This window comes from Canis lupus, chromosome 12, assembly GCF_003254725.2.
Source record: "Canis lupus dingo isolate Sandy chromosome 12, ASM325472v2, whole genome shotgun sequence".
NCBI lineage: Eukaryota > Metazoa > Chordata > Mammalia > Carnivora > Canidae > Canis > Canis lupus.
Window position 1 is genome coordinate 33,390,286 of NC_064254.1, and position 27,034 is coordinate 33,417,319.

Consider the following 27,034-nt stretch of genomic DNA (forward strand, 5'->3'; position numbering starts at 1 on the left):
TAACTCCTGGTGATTCTCACATTTGTCTATTTCCATTCTTCTGGTTGCCACATTTATTAATCCTTCAACATGTTATATTTGGATTGTTATGTCCTCTAAGTATTCAGTGATGCAGGATATGAGTCAAAGTGCTAGTATTAGTAAGACCAGATAACATCTTCTCTTTCATTACTGGAGCTTTGTTTTAGTGTGATTATGATATAAGTAATATTAGTTTAGTTGATACTAGCTTATTTGTGTTGCTTTTAAGTGAGACAGTGATACGGGTCACTAAAAATAACCCAGTATTTGAATTCTAAATGAACTTTGGATTTTTTCTTCAACAGATTTGATTCCTAGTATATTAAAATAAATTTTCACAATTTGAGTCATTAATTCAGTAAGAATAATGAAAGCAGGTCAAAGAAGTATGCTAAATGCTTGAGTTGAAGACGTTCTCAAGAATAATATAGAATCTTGCTATTCTAAATGTGCTTTGTGTATGGCAGGATGGACAACATTAGTTGCTTGTTAGGATTGCAGGATCTCAGATGCCACTTGAGGGCTACAGAATGAGAATCTGTAATATCCCTAGGATTATGTATGCACATTAGAGTTTGAGAGATACTGATCTGGAACTTTGTCTTTCTTTAACTTTTCTCAGTTTCAGAATTAGCTCTAAAATAATTAAACCCTCCAGCTATTTGTATTTATCTTAGATTTGTTTGCCTTAGATTTTTGTGTAAACTTTAGAACAGATTGGTAGAAGTATTATAAATGATGGAGAGTAGGGGAGGCAACTCTAGCTAGAGTACTCATAGGAGTCCTCTGTGAACAGGTAGTGTGTGAACTGAGGCAACAAAGTGAGGCAGGTATATGAAGACCTAAGGAAGAAACATTTGGGGCAGAAACAGCAACAAATGCAAAGGCACAAAGGCAGGAGAGGGCATATCTAATCATAGTATATGAGTGGGAATGTCATGATGAACTTGAAAGAGTGATTAGGGGCCTTCTCCCTGGGAGTCAGGGTAAACCACTGTCTGCCACATAAAGACTTTAATTTTGTGTCCTCCTATCATTTCCCGAAACTGTCCCCAAATACATTTAATACTCTACTCTTCAGCCATAACAAAGTCCTTTACTGTACCACACCTTTTAGCCTTTGCCAAGAAAGTGTCTTGACATATTCTGTGCCTACTGCTTACTAGTTAGCCTTTAAATTTCAGATCAGGCTTTGCTATCTCTGTGAGATCTGCAGACTTTGTCTCCTTAGTTGGAGACGTTGCCCTTTATGTATATCACCTTATGCTAAAATTGATTACTCCATGTTGTAATTAAGATTTGTCCGTGTTGGGTAACCTGGGTGGCTCAGCAGTTTAGTGCTGCCTTCGGCCCAAGGTGTGATCCTGGAGACCTGGGATCGAGTCCCATGTCGGGCTCCCTGCATAGAGCCTGCTTCTCCCTCTGCCTGTGTCTCTGCCTCTCTCTCTCTCTCTCTCTCTCTCTCTCTCTGTTTGTCTCATGGATTAAAAAAAAAATCTTAAAAAAAAAAGATTTGTCTGTGTTGATACATGCAGAGTATTCATTTTCACATTGTATGGTGAGATAATCATACTAGTGTACATTTAAGTTATTTCCAGTCATTTTAGGAATCCATGCTGCTATAAATATTCTGGTACATGCTTCTTAAATACATGTGTGAGTTTCTTTGTAGTGTTTTTCAGCCATATTCGACCGTGACCCAGAGAAAAAACATTTTACAGCAGGACTTGGTTTTCATGTGTACGTGTGTTTATATACATATAACGTACATATAACGTACATTACTGATTTACTTAAAGATTTATTTATTTATTTTAGAGAGAGAGTGTGTGTGTGTTCACACTTGGGGTAGGGGACACAGTGGGAATCCCAAGCAGACTCTGTGCTGAGCTTGAAGACTGATGTGAGGTTTGATGACCCTGAGATCACTACCAAAGCGCAAACTGAGAATCCATCACTTACTCAACTAACTACGCCACTCAGCTCCTGTATGTTACTGATTTTTTTAAAAAAGTTTAACAACTATTCTTACCTTTTGTGTGGTGCACTCATATCTTTTATCCTTTTCTCTTAAAAATAAATACTTGTTAAGATTAAACTAATGGATTGTGACTTGCCATTTAAAATAACTGTTGTAGGTGGCTCAGTTGGTTAAGCATCTGCCTCAGTTCATGATCCCAAGGTTCTGTGATTGAGCCCCACATTGGGCTCCCTGCTCACTGGGGAGCCTGCTTCTCTCTTTCCCTCTGCCTGCTGCTCTACCCTGCTTGTACTCTTTCTCTCTTAGACAAATAAAATCCTAAAACAAACAAACAAACAAACAAAAAACCCCCACCTGCTATAGGGTATGTTATATATGAGTGTTTATGTATACCTGAATATGTCATATTACATATATAAACTGGTCAATCTGTATGTATGTGTGCCTAAGTGTGTTTGTGTGTGCATGTGTGTGTATGTGAGAGAGATTTGTGTGATTGCTGGGTGGAAAGGTTTATTCATCTAGAACTTTACTAGATTTCTTCAAATTGTTTTTTTAAATAGTTATACCTATTTATACTTCGCTTGACTTCCTGAGTCTGGGAACTTAGCTTTTTACCTTTGTGTCTATGGTCTTCTAATAACATTTACTTGGCACAGAGTTGGTAAGTATTCACCAGTAGTTTGGTGAGTCAAAATGAGTATTTCCTACCAATACTTGAATGACTACCATGTTGAGCAGCTTTTTAAAAATCAATTTTAGGTAAATTTTACAAAGCTAATTTTATAGAGTGGAGAACCGAGAGAGGCAGAGACAAAGGGAGAGGGACAAGTAGGCTCCATGTAGAAGCCCGATGTGGGACTCGATCCCAGGACTCCAGGATCATGCCCTGGGCTGAAGGCAGGCACTAAACCGCTGAGCCACCCAGGGATCCCAGCAACCAAACATTTAAATAGAACATGCCCTAGATGTTTGTCAGTTTATAGGTGTCATTTCTCAAATTTAAAAGGATATTTTGGTATAAATTGTGTATGTATAAACTATTTCCTAAGGAATTTTGGAGAGGAATGAGTTTAGTTTTACTGCATTATAATTACTGGCTTCAGTGTTATTTTGCAGATTAACTTTCACCTTTAGAGAAAAAGGATGTACTGAAAACAAGTCTATAAGTATTTTAGAAAGCTTGGTTTTTATTGATATCTCACACTGTATTTTTTTCATAATCAGATGATTTATAAAAAAAGGTATAAACTTCTGAATAGTTGACATAATTGCCAGATAGTACTTTAATTTTTCCATTTTACTTTAATTATACAAGCAATATATGAAAATAATTATAAGAATATTTAAAATTCAAGGATATACTTTCAGAGACATAAAGAATAGTACAACTAAAGCTTTGTATTCTTGTATCCTTAATGTGAGTTTCTCTACACTGATTTTCAGAATTTTTTAACCATGATCCAAAGAATAGTATTTTATAGCACACCTTAGTTCATCTATAACTTTTCTTAATTCAGGGTTATGTTTGGGATTTAACTATGTTGCTATAGGGTTTCTCGAGGCAGACCACATTGTTGCTCATTGTTTCTAACATTTAGTTGATTAAAATATTTTTTCCAATGTGTTTAATGTAAGATGGGGATTGTTGTAGTTTAAAAGAGCATTTTCCCTCACTACTAGTAATCTCATACATGTTTTTATGTTTATAGCCATACGTTTCTTCTTTGAATTATCTGTTCATATCTTTTTGCCTATTTGTCTTTAAGGTTGGTTGTCTGTTTCTTACTAATATCTACATTTCATTGAAAACTCTGATTTTTTGGTAATCTTTTAAGCAATACCTTACATATTTAATGAAGAACTTAATTCTTATTGTGGGATATTACCATTCCTGGTACAAATATGTATGCTAAGTGAAAACTTTTCACATAAATTAGTTTTAAATTCTTAGACAGATTTGGGAAAGTTCCTAGAAAAGCAAAATTAGTAAATTCATTAAAGTTCTTGAAGGTTGATTTATAACCTTGCTGCTTGGTGCCATTTGGAAATTTGAGCTATAAAATTCTTTTTTTTTTTTTTTTTAAGATTTCATTTATTTATTCATGAGTGACACACAGAGAGAGGCAGAGACATAGGTAGAGGGAGAAGTAGGCTCTGTGCTGGAAGCTCGATGTGGGGCTCAATTCCGGGACTCCGGGATCACACCCTGAACGAAAGGCGACGCTCAACCACTGAGCCACCCAGGCATCCCAAGCTATAAAATTCTTTAAGACTCCCATTATAATTGTTTAAAAAATCAGACTACTTTTTAAATGCTGCCATAATATTTATTTTAGTATTTAATATTTGTTTATCTTTGTTTTTTTCTCCTTAATTAGGTCCTCGATGGGCTTCCTGGAATATTGGTGTGTTTATTTGCATCAGATGTGCTGGAATCCATAGAAATCTTGGGGTTCATATATCCAGGGTCAAGTCAGTCAACCTAGACCAATGGACACCAGAACAGATACAGGTAAACATTTCCTTACTGAGATATTATTTACAATATTAAAATGAATATAAAATATTTAACCCTTCTTGCATCTAAGGGTTAACATTGAAATGGAGTATATTAAAGTGGCATGTGCCACAATATAAAATTTGGGTATTACCTGAAATGTCCACTCTCAAATGTTTATATCTTGTTAGGTCTGTAATGAACTCAGTTTTTTTATCTATTCTTATCTAAAATGTTGCTTTTAAAGTCTTTAAAAAATGAATTCCTTTTCCTTGTGTTGATGAAATTTGTCCTTAGAATTCTAGTCTGTTTTTTTTTTTTTTTCTGTCAGTAGAGGGAGCCTGGGTAAAGATAAAAAATAAACCACCTCTTACCTAAGAACGGACTTGAAAGATTTCCCTTTTATACAGAAGTATAAAGTAATTTTCAAACAGGCCTCAATAGTTGGAACATAGCCCAGTTAGCAATGTTTTAATGGCTGATGTGGACTTGTTTTGAATAGTTTAGCTTTGTTAGAGATAAATTTGAAATTTTAAGGACTTGTCATTTTTACAAAGTGACAGTCTTATTAAAATTTCAAAATCTTATTTTCTGATCCTTAAGATGAATTGCTAAAATAAAAATGTTTATTTCTACTGGTTTTAATTTGTAATTCACAGTGAAATTATACTTCTTTTTCTTAATGCCCTTGAATATCTTCTAGTCAATATGAAGACTAAATACACAAATATATGTAGTTGAACTTCAGTGATATTCATACATACTTCCAATCAGAAAAAAACAAAAAGAACACAGAAACTCATGGATAGGGTGAGGTAAGAGTGAAAGAATAGAATATAATACTGGGGGGAGTGGATCATAAAGATTTGGTTAAAGAGAATAAAACTTCTGTGCTAAAGACATATTTATGCCAAAGTAAATTCTAGATAGAGCCAAGATTTAAATATTAAAAAAAAAAAAAACCTTAGAAGTACTTGAAAAAAATAGCAAAGAGATCTTCAGGCATCTAAGTCAAGCATAATTTATTAAGTTCACTCTTAAATAAGTTTTTGAGGTTTTTATTGGCTGGGGCATAAAAGGAAATATGATACGTTATGTATTTTCCTAATCCTTGAGTAGAAAATTTACTTCTTTTATCAAGGAAGCAGAGCTTTTTGAACATTGCATATAAGGCTATGTTCTTGGTAACATCTCTATAGTAACTGTGGTAACGGGTTTAATAATGTTGTTTCTTAAGTTGTCTTCAAGAAAACGTGAAGTATAGCTTGAAAATATAACTTGGTGTTTGTAATGGGTTATGATGGGTTATGGAGGTACAACACATTCAAGACCCAAAGTGTATTGCCTTTTTAATAGTTCATTTCAGACTAAGGACAAAACATGAAATCCTTGGACAATTCAGTTTTCCAGAAATAATATTTTTTCTCAACTAGGCTGTTAAAAGGAGTTGAAGAGTAGTTTATTTGAGGTTGGGAGCTGTTTTTTTATTTTTATTTTTTTAAAGATTTTATTTATTTATTCATGAGAGATAGAGAGGCAGAGAGAGACACAGGCAGCAGGAGAAGCAGGCTCCATGCAGGGAGCCCACTGTGGGACTAGATCCTGGGACTCCAGGATCATGCCCTGGGCCGAAGACAGGCACTAAACCCCTGAGCCACCCAGGGATCCCCTAGCTGTTCTTTTCCTATGTGTGAGAGCAGTTAGAGGGCTGCAGGTATAGTTCATTGGTTTTCTGTGGAATAGGTTATAGTTACATAGCAAGATACTGAATTATTAAAAATGGCAGGCTTTTGAAAACAATTATTAAGTAATATACAGTCTTTGTATTTGAACATTATTTGTATGATTTCAACTGTCAGCTTCTTGAAATAATTATTATTTTGGAACGCAAAACTTTTGATGAGCACTTATCACCAGAGAATGCTCTGTATAGCTTCATATACCAAAGAGCTCCTCTTTCAGTGCTCTGTGATGAGAAACAAGGTTAGATGCACTTACTTAAAAATTAAATGAGTAGGGCAGCCCTGGTGGCCCAGTGGTTTAGTGCTGCCTCCAGCCTAGAGTGTGATCCTGGAGACCCGGGATCGAATCCCATGTCGGGCTCCCTGCATGGAGCCTGCTTCTCCCTCTGCCTGTGTCTCTGCCTCTTCCTCTTTCTCTCTCTCTCTCTCTTTCTCTCTCTCTCTCTCTGTCATGAATAAATAAATAGAATCTTAAAAAAAATAAATGAGTAGACTATGAAGTTTTATTTTTAAAAAAATATAGAGAAGCTTAATCACATAGACAGGGAAGTAAGCCATCCAGTATTCTTGTGGTGGGCCTTGCAAGTATTTGCAAGAAAAGCCAGTTGTTCTTTAAAAATCATCCTGGGACTACTATGCAATATAAATGAGTAAGTAATCGGTGAAGGCCCCAAGGTTCCATTCTATAATGCACAACCTTTATTTTAACCTAGAAAATTTCCAGGCAACTGATTCTAAAAAGGCAGTAGAACAAAGGGATTTATAGAAAGTTGTCTCTAGATAGTCAGACTGCCAGAGTTAGTCCTGACAGGATATTTAACCTCAGGGTACCTGAATTTCTTCACTTATGAAATGGGAATAGTAAGAATGTCTCCTGTGGGTTGCTCTGAGGATCGAATAAGGTAATATGGGGAAAACATTTAGAGTAGTACCTGGCACATTTTAAAGACTCAGTGTTAGCTTATCACTTATTAGTAATATTAGTCCATTTGTTTCATTGTTTAAAACCCTTAGTATTGTTGCCGTGAATCTTTCTGATATTAAGCAATTAGCTTTCTAGTAAATCTATGATGCTAAATGTACTAAGTAAATAAACAGATTGATTCATTATGTAGTATTATTGAGTATAAAGCTTTTTGAAGATATTTGTGAAATATAATTCTTTTTTAGTCGTATTGGATTTTTAAATAAAGATTTTATTTATTCATGAGAGACACACAGAGAGAGGTAGAGACATAGGCAAAGGGAAAAGCAGGCTCCCCTTGGATAATCCAAGGCAGAACTCGATCCCAGGACCCCGGGATCACACCCTGAGCCGAAGGCAGACAGATGCTCAGCCACTGAGCCACTCAGGTGTTGCAGTCATATTGGATGTTAAGGCATTTTTTTTTAAAGATTTTTATTTATTTATTCATAGAGACAGAGAGAGAGAGAGAGAGAGGCAGAGACACAGAGGGAGAAGCAGGCATCATACAGAGAGCCTGACGTGGGACTCGATCCAGGGTCTCCAGGATCAAGCCCTGGGCTGCAGGCGGCACTAAACCGCTGCGCCACCGGGGCTGCCCCTGTTAAGGCATTTTGAGATGGTTAGGTAATGGTATCAGTTGTCTATTGAGGTTGCATGTTATTCAGATTTAAGCATATCCTTTTGCCTGTGATAGTAGGTATGTTCCATATAATCCAACTCTATACTTATGCATTTTATTTTTTACTTAAAAAAATTGAAGTATAATTACAGAGACAACAATTTTACAGATATAACTGAGTTTTATGGGTCTTGGCAAATGTCTGTACTGTGTCACCTAATGAAGACATACAGAACATTTCTATCACCCTAGAAAATTTCCTTGTAACAATTTATACTTATGTTCTCTAGGGGAACCACTACACTGATTTCTGTACCCTTAGGTTGCTATACATTGAGATTTTTATCGTTTGGAGCTTGTTTTTATTAACTCTGACTCCTTTTTTTTAAAATTTTTATTTATTTATGATAGTCACACACCCAGAGAGAGAGAGAGAGAGAGGCAGAGACATAGGCAGAGGGAGAAGCAGGCTCCATGCACCGGGAGCCCGACGTGGGATTCAATCCCGGGTCTCCAGGATCGCGCCCTGGGCCAAAGGCAGGCGCCAAACCGCTGCACCACCCAGGGATCCCTTAACTCTGACTCCTAATTCAGATTAGGAAGAGTGAAGATCACAGTGTAATTTAGTGTTCCTTATTCATAGACATTTTAAAAGAATTTCTTTGATGTAAAAAAAAAGCTTGGGAGGCATTTATTTGTAGAAGTAAGGGAAGTACTTTAGTGCATATACTTCTATCCTGCGTCTTCCCTCACCACTACCCCCAACATTTCATGAAAATCGTGGTTCTAATTTTCAGAGATGATGTTTAGTATTATACTAAACTAAACTACATACTAAACTAAATTTGGTTAGTTATATGTATTTTTAGATCTTTAATTGCAAATGTGGAAACATGATTTAATCTCTGAGCCCAAACTGTTAAATAAAAATGTTCTTTTTTTGTGTGTCTCTGTAAAATGTAACTAAGTTTTGCCTGAAAGCTTATCAGCTGACATTTTATATACACCATATTTATATCATTTATATACATGTTGTGAGTGTGTGAATCAAGTTTTAGGGCATTACCATATCACAGCAGTGTTAGAATTCCTTTATGCTTATTTTTTTAAAAATAATTTATCGATCAGAACTTATTTTGATTTTTATTAGCATGGACATAGATACCTTACGTTTTAATCAAACAAAAATTTTTTAAATTTTATTTTTTAAAGTATTTTATTTATTTATTCATGAGAGACACAGAGAGAGAGAGAGGCAGAGACACAGGCAGAGGGAGAAGCAGGCTCCATGCAGGAAGTCCAATGTGGGACTCCATTCCGGAGTCCTGGGATCACGCCCTGAGCCAAAGGCAGATGCCACCGCTGAGCCACCCAGGCGTCCCAACAAATTTTTTTAAAAATGTAGCTCATGGTTAAGTTAAATGTCTATGATTTTGGGTTTATGGTCAGGCACTTTTCAAATTTTTAGAAAAGACCACTTTGTACTTTTATAAATACTATACTCTCTATTTCTTATTTTGTACTGCTTTGTTAACTTCAAGTATTGATTATCATTTTTTCTCCATTATTTACAAAATTTTAATTACTCATTTTTCAGTGTCTGTATTGAAGGAGTTAAAATGAAGAATACCTTATTTTTATTCCAGGGTAATGGTACTTGTGCTTTCAAGTTGCTTAGCTTGCCTTGTGCAGAGTCTTGTAAATTGGGCTGCCTAATAAAACATCTTAGTGAGATTTTGTCCCATTGCAAAGTGTACTCCATATATTTGGTATTTATCTTCATAACTTTTGGGCCACCTTTAATACTTTATGTATCTATAAATCTTTTAGTAATCTTTCACAGATTGTTTACTACTGACTAGTATAATACTACTTTGTATTTTCTTGGGAACCAAGAACTAAGGCCAAACAACTGAAATTTATTCATTTATAAAATATACTGTGGGGAACTTTACATTTGAAACTGCCCAGTCTCCATAGGCCTATGATTTATCCATAGAGAAATTGTCTACAACATTGTGTAGGCATTTTTACTCCCTCTCATGGTATCTTTACCATTTTTACTCTATCTCTGACTGTATTTTGGCTAGAAGGAAAGGTCTTTAAACTCAACCCTTGTCACATCCTTGTTTACTATTTTAACAAAAGAATAGAAGCTTGCTTTCTTCTCATTCCATGCAACCCCTGAATATTTCTGCTTTGACTTCAGTTTTTTGTTCCCTTGTTTTAGAGGCAGAATGGAAGGTGGTGGTTGCTAGTTTCTGTGCCTTTTATTTTCATTTGCAGCTTTCATTTCTACCTACTTAAAAAAATTATATTCATTTGGAGGCACACGAAAATCTTTCTTCTTTGAAACATATTACACTCTTCTGCCATAAAAAATTCTAATACCATCTTTCCCTCAACATACAGCTCTTGGCTCTGTTGCTCTTGATGAAGCTTTGGAATATAGGTGAGGTCCTGAGCTGACAACCAAGAAAGATGTCTGGTGCAAAATGGTGGTTTTATTAAGGCACGAGGACAGGACCCGTGGGCAGGAAGAGCTGCTGCCCCGGGCCTCTGAGGGGTGGCTGATTATATACCTGGGAGTTGGGAAGGGTTTGAGGATAGCGCACTCTCTACGGAATTTTGGAAGCAAGGTTACCAGGACCTTGAGGGGCTAGCTATTGTTGGGAAAAGGTCACTTAATCCCATTTAATAAAACCTGAGTCATGAGACCTTCAGATGGATATCGGTGGCTATGTGCTTGGAGGATGATTGCCAACATGTATCTTACGGGTTTAGAGATAAAGGAAATTTCTAAAGGAATTTTATATGTTAAAGCAGACTTACAGGCTCCTGGGGGTTGGGCTAAGATTAAGATTGCCTTCTGCCCTTAGCAAAGTATGAATATGGAGGCAGTTGAGTCTGTAGAGGATTGTCCCTTTGCCTGTTTCAAGGACTTGTCAATGTGCTGCCCCAAGCTCCTGCTTTGTCCTCAGCTAGCTCTGTGTTCCCCCATCACTATATTCATTTATTCATTTGTTTAGCCACTGAGGATTTAAGTACTCACAGTGTGCCAGCCACTGTATTCTAGTGACTATCTCTTATCTTCCTTTAGCAGTTGAACTTCTTGAACAGATCTTTACACACTGTTTCATTTCTTTACCTTACTTCTGGCTCTGTTAACTCATTTCTATTTCTATCCTTCTGCTAAATTTGCACTCACAAAGAATACTAGTTATCCCTGATGGCCAAATCCAACTCTCCCTCCTCCTTGGTCTTTCTACTTCACTTGACTATCCACTGCCTTTTTGAAGCTTTTTCTTGGTGAAAGAAGCTAAAGTTACTTCCTGTATCTTTTATTTGGTTTATTTAATCTGTTTGTTTTTAACTACTTCTTTTTCTGCTTTTTTCCCCTATTGCGAATTTTCTACAGTTTTGTCTTCAGTTCTGTTGTTCTTTAGTCTGTCTCCATAGGAGAATTTGTTTACTCTCATGGATTCAGCTGTTATTTTTTTTGTGTAGATGGGTTTTCCCCTGTCTATCCAGTAATGGCTTCTACAGTAAATTTCAGTTCTTTGTTTAGATTGCCTGTTAGAGAGCTTTGGTGTTTGTGGACTTACCATTCTTAAGAAACCTTGGATATCTTTGGCATGAAATCATTGCTAATTTTCCCAAGCATCCATTAAATTGTATATTCTGTGAGGCTGGAAGTTGAATTGGCAGGAGCCAATTCAGTTGATTTATAGCATTGAAATTTCAACTTGGATTCACATATCTCTTCATCTTTGTAAATTCAGTAGTTCTTGTGAAGTCATTAAAATCTTACTACTTTTTTTTTTTTTTAAATCTTACTACTTTTTGAAAAATACTTTGATATGAAGCAAAGAAAGCTGGTCAGTTAATGTAATGATAGAATTTAGGAGAAAGGAATAGATATGACCAGGCATGGAGTTTTAAATTTTTTTTTTGGCCAGGTAACATTATACATTTGAGTAGAATAAAGAATAGAGTCATCAAAATTAACTGTTGCTCTATAGCGCATCAGTAAAACCTCTGTATGTTTCATATGGAAACAGGAAAAAAGGATTTATGAGATTATTTCAATGTAGGAAATTTTGACCATAGTCATTATTATTAATGGGTAGCATTTGTAAATGTTAAGATTAATAGATGCCTACTAACCTGCAACTTGACACATTTAAAATTTAAATAATTATCTAGTGGTCCAGATTGGTTTCTTAGTTACGTCATTGTTCAAATTAATCTAGTGTTCGATGTCCTCTGGTTCTTCTTTCTTTCATGTGCCTCTCTGTTCCATCAGTTCTTAATTCCTTTGTTGCTTCTGTTGCTTTCCACTCTCTTTTCTCCTGCCATGTCCTTGGCTTTCACTTATTCCTGATCTTCGTACCACTGTCACCTCTCCATCACTTTTACATACCACATTCAGAATAATCTTTCTGGAACACTGCTTTGGTCATTTGACTTCTCTTCTAAGAGATTTGTATTGGTTCTCCTATGAGAATTGTAAAAGTTTTATTTTCCTTAAATTGGTAATCATATACCTCTGCCATCTGGCTTTGTCCTGTGTCTTTGATCTTACTCCAGATGCTTAACAGTAGATCGCTTTGACTGTATATACAGACAGCTGTTCCTGTTGAATTATTCTGGCGGTGTGTTCTTGCTTTTTGTTTTGGTTCTGCTGTTGTCATTTTTTGGAAATGTTTTCTGCATATTCCTTTTTTCAAACCAAATCCTTCCCATTCTTTAAAACCCAGTTAAATCCCTACTAATAAAGCTTCTTCAACTATTGGTTGTGCCTAGTTACCTACTACCATATATTGTTATTTACCTTTGTGCATGTCTGTTAATTGTAACCTTCCAGTAGCTAGAAACTTTATCATATATGTATTTGTAGTCTTTGTGATGGCCACCACAGTGGTGAGAACACAGTATGTCCTTAATTTTATAATGGCACACTGAGAACAGTCTTTGGTTTGATATAATTCTGTGAGATAATGTTTCCTGTATTTACCAATGAATGGGGAGAATGGAGAAAAAGAAAAAAAAATCAAGCATATGCCCCCAATTTGTCCTATATTATTTATACAGTGTCTTTTTTCATTTCTTTACCTCTGTCCTTTTCTTCCCTTGTTCCTATATATATGTTTAAATTCCTCAAATATAGCAGCCATAGGAGTATGACTTAAGCTAGTGTGTGGAAGTTCTAAGGTAATATATTCAGGTACTGGAAAGGCAGTACTTTCCAATATTTCAAACCATCTAAAACTGAAATTGATTGCCTTGGAAAGTAATGAGTTTGCCATTACTGGAATGTCTTTTGCAGAGGCTGGACAACCACTTGGAAATCTGTAGCTGGGATTCAAGCATTGAATGGGCAGATGAGGACTAGTTTTAAATGACTGAAGTATCTCCCATTCTTAAGAGTCTTTGATTGTATGTTTAGTCTTCTTTGGTTACCACAGCAATTCAAAAAACATCTTCATTATTTGTATTAATGGCATGTTACAAGTTAGAGATCTGATTCAACTTTTTCCTAAAAGTAAAATCACTGTATAGGAAAGAAATTCCTGCTCTCTGGATAAATCATAAAAATGTGACAAGATTCTCAGGTTAAGTCTGAAAGACAAGTTCTAAGAATGTTTTGAACAAACGTTTTTGGTCTTTATATATTCTCTCATAAGAAAAAAAAGTCACTAGCTAAATGGATACAGATTTCTCTTTTAACCTTGTTATTCTTAGAAATACCTGGTATAAGGTAACTTGGTAACCCTTAGTTTAATTAGCAATATATTTGTCATACATGCTTGTCTTAATTTAAACTTTTGATCTGTCTTAGGAAAAAAAAATGTCCTTAGGAAGCTGAAATTACAGATTTTCACTAATACTCATCAGTAAGTTTTACTGTGTCCTATGACCTCAGATTGAATTCTTAATCAGCCCAAATATAGGGAGAATAGGCAAAAGATAATTAATAGGTACTTTAAATATTTCTCTATTGTTAAAAAAGTAATTAAAATTATAGGTACTTCTTGTATTTGTGATCATGCTGTGCCCATCTTCACTATTAAAATTGGGATGTAAAAGATTATAAAAAGTAGGGGATGAAAGTGGCTAAATATATTGAGGAAGTTTTCTCCTCCTTGATCCTCTGATATTGTGTATTTCAGGTTAAAGTTATGATACATTCATTCTTTAAAAACATATGATTTTGTGAAATAAAATTGCAGTTGATAGAAATACAGCATTCCTGTAAGGTACCTCTGCCATCCTTAAAAAATAGAAAACTGGAACTAAAATATTCATAGATAGTTGAAACTTAAATTTAACTTGAAACGTGCAGTTGTGCAGGTTTGTTTTAATTTATCATATCATTTTTAAGTTGTTAAAGGAGGGTAAGGTAAGTTATGATTTCCATGGGAGTTCTGCAGAGGAGAAAGATGCACTAAATAAAACATATTAAGATTAATTTTACCTGTTTTCATTTTTGTTAATGAGACTACTTAATGAAAGTGTAAAAGAATACAACTGGCTTATATTATATTTTTGTCACACAACAGTGGAGTACCTGTAAGAATGTTGTTCTACCTTGCTTTGTAGCCCCTGTAGTCTTCTTGTGCTTAAGGTTTATATGGTATTTCTTCATGCTTTTGTGTTTAACTGATCTATATCGTTAAATATAAATAGGTTTCTTTTTAGACAAGAAATACCTTGTGGTATCCTCTTTCAAGTATGTAGTTTCAAATTTTCTTTTTAATTTCAGTGACTTTTTACAATTATTTTTTCGGTATTCTGTCTCCTTGTTTGCGTTTTCTTCCTCAGGGACTCTCTTACATGTATGTTGGATTTTCGTTGCCTAGCTCCAGTAATTTGTCACTTTCTCTTGGATCCTTTTTACTCCTTTTTTTGTGATTAAAAACGTTTTCATCTTTTGTCTCTCTAGTTTTGATAGGCCATTATTCTGTTTATTTTTCTCATGTTCCATTTTATTTCATATTCATTTCTGAAATATTTTTCCTTTTATTTCTAATTCTTTCCTGAGTTTTCATTTTAATTCTGAATATTTCTAATTTCTTTTTTTAAATTAAATTTTTTTTTATTTTTAACTAATTTCTGTACCCAACATGAAGCTCGAACTTAAAAGTCCCTAGATCGAGAGTCATGGTCTCCACCAACGGATCCAGCAGGTGTCCCTGAATATTTCTGACTTCTGATTTAGTTGTTCTTTCATAACTTCACATACCTTTTAACTCATTTTACATGTTATTTCATATCATGCATATGTTTTTTGGCTTATTCTGAATTAGTAGGTGTACGGTTTTGTTTTTTTTTTTTTAATTTTTATTTATTTATGATAGTCACACAGAGAGAGGGAGAGAGAGAGAGAGAGAGAGAGGCAGAGACACAGGCAGAGGGAGAAGCAGGCTCCATGCACCGGGAGTCCGATGTGGGATTCGATCCCGGGTCTCCAGGATCGCGCCCTGGGCCAAAGGCAGGCGCTAAACCGCTACGCCACCCAGGGATCCCAGGTGTACGGTTTTGATCTGTTTTCTGAGCATTTTCGTTCTAGAGTGGTTTCATTGTAGAGATGTTATTCTGCTTCATATTCTCTTCTTCTAATAACTTCATATGAGATTTGACCTTGATTCTTTTCTGTTGATCTTTTTTGTGTGATATTAGTTTTCTTTACTTTTATTTAGTTTTTATAGATTTTATTTATTCACAAGAGACACAGAGAGAGGCAGAGACATAGGCAGAGGGAGAAGCAGGCTCTTTTAAAAAGGACTTGATATTCAAGATAGCTTTTCTGACTGCACAGACCTCTCCCTTCAGTGATTTTTGTGTAATGTTTAAAAAATAAGGCCACTTGTTTTCTGAGATTATTTTTACTCTCTTCCTTCTCCCACGTTTTTTTCTTTTTAAAGATTTTATTTATTCATGAGAGACAAACAGAGAGAGGCAGAGACACAGGCAGAGAGAGAAGCAGGCTCCATGCAGGGTGCCTGATGTGGGACTTGATCCTGGGTCTCCAGGATCACACCCTGGGCTTAAGGCGGTGCCAAACCACTGAGCCACTGGGACTGCCCCACCCCCCTTTTAAAGATTTTATTTATTTATTCATGAGAGAGAGAGGCAGAGACACAGGCAGGGAGAGAAGCAGGCTCCATGCAGGGAGCCCAACCTGTGTGCCTCGATCCCGGGTCTCCAGGATCACACCCTGGGCCCAAGGCGGCGCTAAACCGCTGAGCACCCAGGCTGCCCCCTTCTCCTTTTATCTGTTCGTTCTTTCTTTCTTTCTTTCTTTCTTTCTTTCTTTCTTTTCTTTCTTTCTTCTTTCTTCTTTCTTTCTTTCTTTCTTTTCTTTCTTTCTTTATTACTGACTTCAGTCCTTAATGCCCTTACCTTCCTTCCTTCCTTCCTTCTTTCCTTCCTGTCCTTTCCTTTCCTTTCCTTTCCTGTCCTTTCCTTTCCTTTCTTTTCCTTCCTTTCCTTTCCTCCTTTCTTTTCCTTTCCTTTCCTTTCCTTCTTCCTTTCCTTTCCTTTCCTTTCCTTTCCTTTACTTCCTTTCCTTTCCTTTCCTTTCCTTTCCTTTCCTTTCCTTTCCTCTTTTCTTTCTCTTTTCTTTTCTTTTCTTTTCTTTTCTTTTCTTTTCTTTCTTTCTTTTCTTTTCTTTTCTTTTCTTTTCTTTCTTTCTTTTCTTTTCTTTCTTTTCTTTTCTTTTCTTTTCTTTCTTTCTTTCTTTCTTTCTTTCTTTCTTTCTTTCTCTTTCTTTCTTTCTTTCTTTCTTTCTTTCTTTCTTCTCTTTTCTTTTGCCTTCCTGCCTGCCTGCCTTCCTTCCTTCCTTCCTTCCTTGTTTTGAAATCTTTCCTAGGACTTTTCCTCAGGGTGGAACTCTGTCCTTGCAGGGAAATTTGGTGGTTATGAGAACTCATAGGGGCTAGAGTGTGTGTGTGTGTGTCCCCACCCCTATTTTAAGTTTATTATAGACCATTTGTGCATATTTGCTATTGGATTGGGTAGAAATGCTTTTCAGTTTCATGTGCTTTCTGCAGACTGGTTCACCATAATTTCCAATTTGTATCTTTTCACTATTTTAGTGTTCTGTTTTCAGATCCACTTGGCTCCCTATTAGTTGCAGAGATCATTCCATTCAGTGGTTGTTAGTGCTTTGTCTCTACCTCATAGCATTTAGGGTTTATGGGGATACTCTGTCCCTAAGTTTTATTGAAAATATTGTCCATGAGGTTTTGGTTTTTCTATTTAGTGACCCCCCCCTTTTTTTGGGGGGGGCGAGATGCTTCTGGGAGCTTTAAAAACTGTCATTGCTATTATAGAATTCCTCTGACAAGCAATATTTTTATAGAATAAAATTCCAGTTTAAAAAAAATAGCTAATTTGAAGAGCTCCATGATTTAACCGCATCTGACCCTGTATCTGACCCTGTATATGTTAGAACATTATTTACTCTCTCAAGGTTTTGACTCTTAGATAAATTTTCATAGAACCAGGCACATAATAAGCTTTCAGTATACAACCTTTGATACATGATTATTCAAGAAAATTCCCAAATAACTGTCTTCATATTTTGTGGGAGGAGTGCTCATTATTAATTCTATCAAGCTGACCAAAATTCTCAAATCATAGCATAGATGGTCAACTTTTTTTTTTTTTTTTTAATTTATGATAGAGAGAGAGAGAGAGAGAGAGAGAGAGAGAGGCAGAGACACAGGCAGAGGGAGAAGCAGGCTGCATGCACCGGGAGCCCGACGTGGGATTCGATCCCGGGTCTCCAGGATTGTGCCCTGGGCCAAAGGCAGGTGCCAAACCGCTGCGCCACCCAGGGATCCCTCAGGTAGTTTTCATAATGTGTTCAGGGTTCATCCATACTGTAGCATGTACCAATATTTCATTCCTTTTATTGTTGTGTAATAATATTCCATTATGTGAATATACCACAGTTTATTTACCCATTCACCAAATTGGACATTTGGGTTGTTTCCACTTTTTTTGAGAAGAAGGGTTATTCCCAGTATTTACACTGTTAAATAGAAGTGGTGAGAGCGAGATTCTTATTTGTTCTTATTTGGTCAACTTTTAAAATTGATTGAGATTCAACTTCTGCTGGCTCCTTGCCAGGATCATTAAATGTGTCATCAAAGAAGAGCAGAGCAAGGGGGCAGCTTACAGAGTTGGGTCTGTGTATTGCCTATATGTGTAGAGTGAGGTGAAGAAAGAAATGTGATGCTGTCTGTAACAAAATTTAATCTGTGAAGTTTAATAAGAGTTTTGCAATTTTAAGCAATCCATTTGAGAAAAAGTTACATTATTTTGAATTTGTGCAGGATTATGCACTGTATTTTCCTTTTAATTTTTAAATTGTTTTTAAGGTTATTAAAAAGTCAGTGATAGTTTTTAGAATTCCCTTTTCTAGTAACTGGCTATAGTTCTTGGGTCAAAGCAATGAACAAAATGGTAAGGGACAGTACCCGTAGATAGAACTGGGACAGTACCACTAAAGGAGTACTAAGCTATTTGAAGGAAAAGACTTTATCTGTCCATATAGACTGCTGTATTTGGCTTTATCTGTCCATATAGACTGCTGTATTTGCTGTATTTGGTAGGAAATTGTTATGTGGCAAATAATGATCCTGTATGAATAGATCATCTGGAAATATTATTATTATTAATTTCATTGCATATAATACTTTAGAGGTGTAGTCACTGCTCTTCCCTGCTTTATATGAATATAATGATGATAGAAGATAGCAGGCATAGTCAAAGGCTGGGACTCTGTAGACCTGGGTTCTAGTTTTGGCTTTGTTAACTAAATGGTTGTGTAATCTCAGGAAGTTACTTAGTAGAGGCTCCTTTTTCTTTTTCTTTTTTTTTTTTTAAATCATCAACATTAGTGCTATGGTTAAGTTTTCAACTTATTTTAAAGATGTCTCATTACTATTTTTATAGTGACCTTTCTTTGCTTATGAATTTCTAGAAGCATACTACAGTGTACACAAGGCCTTCTAGGCAGAAAGATGGAGAAAGCATGTCACATTTGAGAAAGTGAGGCAGTTTTTTGTGACCAGAGTATTGGGTGAAGTTATGTGTCAACAGGAGATGAAGGTGAAAGTTGCAGTGGGGTTGTTGGTTTGGTCTTGATCCTGTCAGTGATGGCCTGTGAGGATAGGGACAGAACAGGAGCTCTTAAAATGTTTTAAGTTGAAGAGAGATATTTAATGTTATCTTCCTTTTAAAAACCAAAATATGATGGGCTTGTTGCTGCAATGGCCTAAGCAGTGGTTGACTAGATCTTGTACTAAAGTGGTAGCAGTGGGGCTGATTAACAGGGGTAGGCTGTAACAAATATTAAAGAGTTAGAATCACTAAGACTTCTGACAGAAGAGGGAAGAGAGTCCAGGATGACTCCTGAGCTGGGCCTTAAGCACCTAGGATGAAAGTAGACATTTATTCCTGAACTTCAAATGGTATGGGTTTCATAGGAAGTACAGATTACAAAAGACTGTGAAGTGAAGCTTTTCCAACTTTGTCATAATAGTGTTTAATTTTACTGCTTTAAAAAAATATATTCTCTGAATTAGTAACAACTAGCAAATGCTGCAACAGATAAGTTCTGAGAATATCTAGAAAATGTGAAAAATATGAAAACTGGTACCTCTAACTCCACATCATCATTTAAGATTTTTAATTTTTAAATATGTGTGGTTTACTTACTTTGTTTTTGAAAATAACAATTAAAACAGAAAGAGAACAATTCCCCTAAAACACAATTTTATGAAGACTGAAGGAATGGACTCTGTATTAAATATTTACAAAGAGTTCCTGAGACCAAAAATGGTGGCCCTTCTTTTCCAGCAGCTGGAATCCAAAAGATCTTGAAACCAGTCCTGAAAAGCTTGCTCCTATGCAAGAAATCCTGTGGCTTTTGAGAGGAAGATAGAGAACTATGCTGGAAAATTTCAAGTGGTAGTAGAGGTGAGTCACTGACATGAAGAATTTGTCCAGGGACTACAAATACTCATTTTCTCTTTCTAATTAACACTTAAAATATTTATATACAGTCAGATAAGGCAGTTTGAAAATCTTAGTCTTTGTGTTCTAAAAATTTTAATGAGTAGAAAATAGTAGAATAAGTATAATCCCTCACCCACATAAAAATAAATATGTTGAAGTTTTAAGAAGCAAAAAAGATACATTCAGTGATATAACTTTAGCAGCAATTCTGTTTATTTAGGATGATGATGATATCAGGAAAAGCTATGATAAGTAAGTGCCATATTTATACTTTGTATCTTGAATGTAAGATATACTTGGATGGGATTTTTTTTAAATGTATTAATTTGATTTGATTCATAACCTCTTTGTTAACTAGAACACTTTGTTCTCCTAGTATGAGTGGAGGATACCAATGACAGGGAAGTCAACTTGCTCTGATTCATATGCTGCTTAAATACCCTAACTAAGCTTCCTCTGGATAATATTTTATTTAGAAACAATGCAGGATTAGTAAGTCCCCCTTAATTATTTTACTGTTTTGGGGAGTGAGAAATATATGGACAAACTTCAAAGGATACAAAAAGTGTAAAGTGAATAGTTTTCCTCCTATTTCCATCACTCAGACATCCAATTTGCCTCCATAGAAACAACTGTATTTATTAGTTTCTTGTATACTTTTCCTGAAGCATATAGTTTTAGCTGTTTTCATATCCTTACATAGTAATTCTTTACCTTGTAGATGAGATTCCCTCCCACATCAGTTCCTTAGAAAATTGGATAGAAGAGTTCCAATTTATGTAGTTTTACCTTTCTTCCTCCAGATTTACTGTAGACATGTGGTACCTTTCCATTATACACCCACATATAAGATTCTGCTGATTATTTTAATATTTTGTATTTTTGCCATTGGGAATTGGATCTGATTGCCACATTAGAACCTCGTCAGTCATTTACAACAGAGCAATTAGTGATCTCAGTCCTTTATATTGTAGCTGCTGTTCTTTTCCCCCAATTATTCCTTTTTTTTTAAATTGCCAGTGAACTGCAAAAGGCAAGTCAGTACACACACAAAATTTTTGAAAACTATTCAGGTAGCTTCCTGAAGTAATACATTAGTGTGAATTGTAACTTAATTATAAGTGACTGTTGACCAGGTAGGTACTTCTTAGTGTCTGAGGGAGAAAGTGCATGAAACATTATGGAGACGGTAGGAGGTAGGTCCTAAGAAAGGAGAGAGGATGCACACGATGAAAGAGTAGGGAGGTCCAAGGAGCCATGGTTCTTAAATGTAGCTCCTCAACCTGGACTGCACTGTACTTAGCTTTACTTGAGCTAACACAGGTAGAAGTTATATCCTGAAGTAATTTTATCAGTTAGTTGGATTCAACAAGAGCTCTGCTTTCCAAGAATTTGGAAAACTAAAGAAAGGGAAACTATATGTTGGCAAATTTCCTGTAACATTTGTTTGCCTACTTATTGGTTCTGCCTATTTTCTTTATATCTATTCCCACTTTTGTGACATTTGTTACTTTTTAAAGTTATTTTTATTATTCTTTTATTGAAGTACAATTGACATAATATTACATTAATTTCAGGAGTACAGCATAGTCATTTGACAACTCTATGTTATACAATGCTTACTGCAAGTCTAGCTACTACTATCTGTCACTGGTTTTTGTATGTTTTAGTTAATTAAATTGTACAAAGCCCATAAATAAATGCCAATTTAAACTTTAAATTGACAACCACAATTTGCTTTAGTCTCTGTAAAACATTAGAAACTTAGAACTCATTTAGGATATAGCTTTTATTGTTTTTAGTGCAAAAACTAGGATTGGGTAAATGTTTTCTTCTTAGAAAGTTTCAGAAATTCAGCATCATATATTTCAGCATTCCAGTTCAAATAATAATTTTTGAAATTGAATCTCAGGTGACATATGAATCTTTGAGCAGGTGTTGTTCTATATATTAGATTATGTGGAGAAACTAAAAACACAAAGATTATGGATTGACAAGGACAAAATACTTTTAACAGTAGGTTTTGAGGCTCTTAAGTGTGATTTATTATACCATTTTCAGGTGAAGCCTCCCTGTGCAATTTTAATGGTGGCTATTTGGGATGAAGATGGTTCAAGCAAAAAGTACAATATAAAATTGATCTTTCTTAGGAGCATACAGTGTATAAAATAAGGACAGATTGAATTTGAAAGTGGACAATAACTAGTACTAATTTTGAAATGTGTACTACCTAAACGGCATTTATCCTAATTATGAAGTACACATTTCACTTACTCTTCAATATAAATATATACTTTTCTTAAAGTAAAAATGCATATTGACTTTTTATTTATTATATTCTTAAAATCATTTCATTGTCAAGAATTTCAGTATATTTTCTGCTCACTTAATGTTTGTTTTTTTAAAAAATCTAATTTTAAGATGAACTATACTTTAAGTAAAAACCTATTTTAAAATATTTTTAAAAAGTAGAAATTTTGACAAGTAATTAGTCCTCTTCCCCCCTTTTTCATGTTTGAAGTGTGAGAGAAAGAAAAGAAATTACTCACAGGATTACATGCCTTCCATAAAACCAAAGAATTTTGAAAATTGGTAAACTTAAAAATTTTTAATGGTCTGTTTGGTACTCTTACAAGTATTCCTCCTTTTGGAGAAGTGAAAATAGATTTGGAAATTTAAAGTGTTTCAGAATGGTGCATATTAGGTTCTGGCTTGATATCCAGGAAGCTAGATGACAGAAGTTAAAGTAGCTAGTTCATTACCTATAACTTAAGTCTCACTGGAGTTAAAAACATAAAATAAAATATAAAACTTACTTTTTAATAGTAGTATATTTCCCTTCCCCCACTTTTTTGCAACCAGTCCACCACTTATCTCAGCTCTGGAAAACTGAATGATAAATTACCAAAGAATAAGCAACTAAAATTCTCCTTCCTAACAGTGCATTTTGCTAAAGCATTTTGGTTGAGAGAACCTAAAAGAAAAGCAATAATGTTTTAATAACAGGAACGATGTTTTAATAGTGGAAGCAATACATACAGAACTCTATTTTGTGGTGAAATTTCCTGGACACTTATTTTGGTTAGCCTGGTGATAAGGATTGGGACTAGGGAGCTTGATCCTAGTCTCAACTCTGAAACTGATTCATTGTATTACTTTAGAGAAATCATATAACTTTTTTTGTGCTTCAGTTTCTGTACCTGTAAAATGAAAGCAGCCTCTAAAGCAAAGAGCTTAGTGTTTGTAAGTCCTGCAGGACATAGTCCCCAGTTCCAGTTCTCCATTGGATGCAGCCAGACATATCTGAACTCCTGAGGGCTGATATTGGTTATATCAAGTGTCAAACCTTATGGAGACAAATAATCTTGGGCCAGTTACTTAACATCTTGCCGCTTCAGTTTTCTTTCCTGCCACAATAGGGTAATGCCTAAACCAGCTTTTTTTTTTAACATTTAAAATTGCATATGTGTATGTATATATATACATGCATGCCATTGAATATGTCATTGAAAACTGTGATGTCGTTGAATACTTGTTTCCTCTAATCTCAGCTAACATACACACACTTGCACTTGTACCAGTCACTTTTTGGCAGTGGTCTCTTGTAGAAATGGGTCATTATTTCACATTACTTCTTCCTTTCAGATTTTTATACTTCTTTTTTCCCCCCCTCACCTGTCTGATTGTGATGGGTAGAATCCATAGAACAACAGTATATAATTTGGTGCAATATACATGTATGCCCTGTTCCTATTTATTTTTTATTTTGTCAAAATATAAATGACCTACATTAAATAAAGAGAATATTTTATATAAAATGTGTACAGTCATATTCATTGAACATAAGATTTCAGGCACCTCTATTTTATGGACTAATAAAATTATCAATTATAAGACATTAATTTTAAGATGTATTTCTATTTCATTAGTGTTTAACTATGAAAATGAAACAGAATCAATGAGATATGGCATATATAGTAGATACAGTTTTTAGTCTTACTAAATTTTTGTTAGAATTTCTGTGTATTCTTATTTGCTTGATGGAAACTTTTCCAGTTTTTTTACTTTTATAGTTTCTGTGAGTTACTTTTTGCTTTATTGCAGTTATTGTGCAAACTAAGAGGCATTTTTCTTATTGCAGTTCTTCCTAAATGTTTAATGCCTTTATGATTACATAACTTGCATCATCTTTACTCCTAAATTCCCACCATGACACAAAGGTGAAGCATCATTTGAATGCTTGAGATAGGAGACAGTTTTTCTTTTTTCAAGAAGGTTGAGCTATACTGAAAGTTTCTTTTTTTTTTTTTTTTATACTGAAAGTTTCTAAGCTCTCCTCCCCACGCAGAGATTTACATCTTAGCTCTGCTCATGTGCATGCTAATATGTGTCATGATGTAGTAGAGCCCTCTGACCTTGTACTGTTAGTTCACCTTACATGGTTTTCTCCCTTCACCCTGTATACCCTTGGGTTTATTTTGCTTTAGCTTCTGTTTTCTCTCCAAGACTAAATAACAAAAACTCTTTCATTCTTTTTCAGTTTACTATTCCTTATATTTCCTAGCCCCCTATTCCTTCCTTTCTTATTATCTCCTTTACTCTGAGACAGTACTTATGCTGAGGTGGGGTAGAATAGATAACCAGAAATGAGTGTATACTAATATTTTTGCATACCTTAAAACTCTTATTTGGGAGAAAAAAGGTCACTGTATTTTTTTAAAAACTTATTTATTTATGAGCGAGCGCACGCGTGCAGGGAGAGGGACAGGGACAGGGAGACTCGCACTGAGCGCAGAGCCCTGTTCCAGGTTTGATCCCATGACCCTGAGATTACGACCTGAGCTGAAATCAAAAGTTGGATGCTTAACTGATTGAGCCACCTAGGTGCCCCGTGTCACTGTATTTTTTATTTGAAGGATGATAGTTCTGTGTACACTTGAAGGCTACCACTCAAAGTGGACATCTAGTTATCTGTTAAATCTGGATTGTCTTGGGGTTGTGGGTGTGTCTAGGAAAAAAGGAAAAAGAATTATATAGACTGATTTTTCTACCAATTAAAACATTTTAAGGAACCTAAACTCCGAATGATGTAAAGATCTTAGAACATTTTACATATATTCATTTGTAACACGTATTCATATAAAGTAAATGTTTTCTTTGTAAATTTTACTTTCTGGTGTAATAGACTATCCAGGAAGAACTGTTTGGGTGCTCCTTACTCACTGAAAATAATGAAACTTAAACTGGTTTAAATGACTATCAGATTATTTTATGCCTCCTGAGTAGTTCTTATTTTTGGAATTTAGAGATTCTAGGGAGGCTTTGGGTCATCAAATACAGTATTTTTTTTTGTTTTTTGTTTTTTTTTTGCTTTTGTTAAGGAGAGGATCCATAGTTTTCAGTAGAATCTTAAAGAGATTAACCCCAAAGAAATTAATCCACTTCTGTAGAGTTTTAAGTTAGCACTATTTCTTTTTTTCTGCTCTCCATGTGATCCTGATTGTAAACCATGAAAACTCAAGAGTATTTTGAAACTCAAAACAAGGAAAATTTGATCATGAGTTGTTACCCTTGGATATGGCAGTACTGTTCAAGTGGCATATCTAAAACAATAATAAAACTGCCATGAACCACCAGGGAATTATTTTTAGGTTTTATAATTTTATAAATTTCATTTATAGTGAATATAAATAAAGATGGTATTGTTTTCATAGAAAAGACATTAGGAAACTGGGTTCACGTTAAGTTGAATAAATGTGAAGGATTAAAAATATGCTTCTACTTTGAACTTGAGTACTTAATTTCATTGTTGTGACTTAAATTGTTTTTCTGAGAAGAAAGTATATTGGAAATAATAAATGTTACCTGATATTTATTTTTACATATATGTGTATGTATGCATATATATGTGTATAATGTGTATATAGGAATTACTTTTTTAATATTTATGTGAATAATGAAAATACTTGATTTTTCTTTTTATTTTAGTGCATGCAGGATATGGGAAATACTAAAGCAAGACTACTTTATGAAGCCAATCTTCCAGAGAACTTTCGTAGACCACAGACAGATCAGTATCCTTTAAACTTTATTTATTGTGGATTTTGAAATAATTAATTCCTTTTTATACTTTATATTTTAATTGTTTGTATTTAGGAAAATGTGAACTTTATAATACTGTTACTTATTAAAGATAGAAATTGATTTGCCCTGAGCTGTGCTTTGTATTTAGTAAATTTTTAATAGGATTCTGATAATATATGATCTACATAGTATTTTGATGTAATTATTACTAAGTGTAAAATATTATGACATTCTTTTTGATCTGCAGTTCTCGATTGGAGGGCATTCATCTTTGTTATAAGTTTCACAACTGTGTTTGCTTTTACAAATCTTCCCTAATGAATAAATAGAATATTTTCTCAACAGGCATTTTGGTCAGGATGGTTTTTACATTTCTTAAAGATAAAATCATTTGATTATATAGGATTTCTCAAACTTATATTGAAGTTTGAGAAAACAGCTCATCAAAATTGATCTGTTCTATAAAATTATCAAATTTATTGTAAATATTTGTGATTCTATCCAAAGAGGACACTTGCAGTTTTGACAATAAAATAACATGGTTTCTTAAAGAGCAGTTGTATATTACCCATTTGTATACTAAAACAGTTCATGTGGTCAGTGAAAAAAATGCGATCTTAACAGAAATATAGGCCATTATATATATTTTTATGTTTGTATAGAAACTTTTTAAGCTATATTTTAAAAATTAGTATTTGTATTTGGCCATTTCTGTTTCTGCTGCTCCCACCTTCTTGCCCAAAATTTAACAATCTGATATCCAAGGCTATTTTTATTATAGTAAGATCCTATGATAAAGGTGGGAGGAACATTTCAGGCATAACAGATTGTCTGAGTAGAGGTATGAAAGTGCGAGGAAACATGACATTTAAGGTTTTGATGTGACACATTCAAGTTTAGTGGGACAAGTGGCAGAAGCAACATATTTTCCATATTGCGAAGGTTTTTTTCTTTTTTTTTTTTTAGTACCATATAGAAGCAGTGTAGACCTCATTCCACAGGTTCAAGGGAGTTGAAAAGCATGAAGGTTTTGAAGCAGGAGAAACATTAGAAGCATTAACTTCTACCACAAAGATTAGGCAGAGGA

The 27,034-nt window shown here is 34.7% G+C and overlaps 1 protein-coding gene across 9 annotated transcripts in view; it reads left to right on the plus strand.

The window, feature by feature from the left end:
* SMAP1 (small ArfGAP 1) overlaps positions 1-27,034 on the plus strand; it is a 177,919-nt gene that overhangs the window by 39,934 nt on the left and 110,951 nt on the right. For 7 of the 9 annotated variants that reach the window (XM_035697425.2, XM_049092243.1, XM_035697426.2 and 4 more), the window contains exons 2-3: positions 4,384-4,517; positions 25,852-25,937. In XM_035697425.2, coding sequence (XP_035553318.1) covers positions 4,384-4,517; positions 25,852-25,937 — 220 coding nt within the window. Of the gene's footprint in view, positions 1-4,381; positions 4,518-19,704; positions 19,825-25,851; positions 25,938-27,034 lie in introns of those variants that run through there. The other 2 variants (XM_035697429.2, XM_035697430.2) reach the window with 2 other exon arrangements.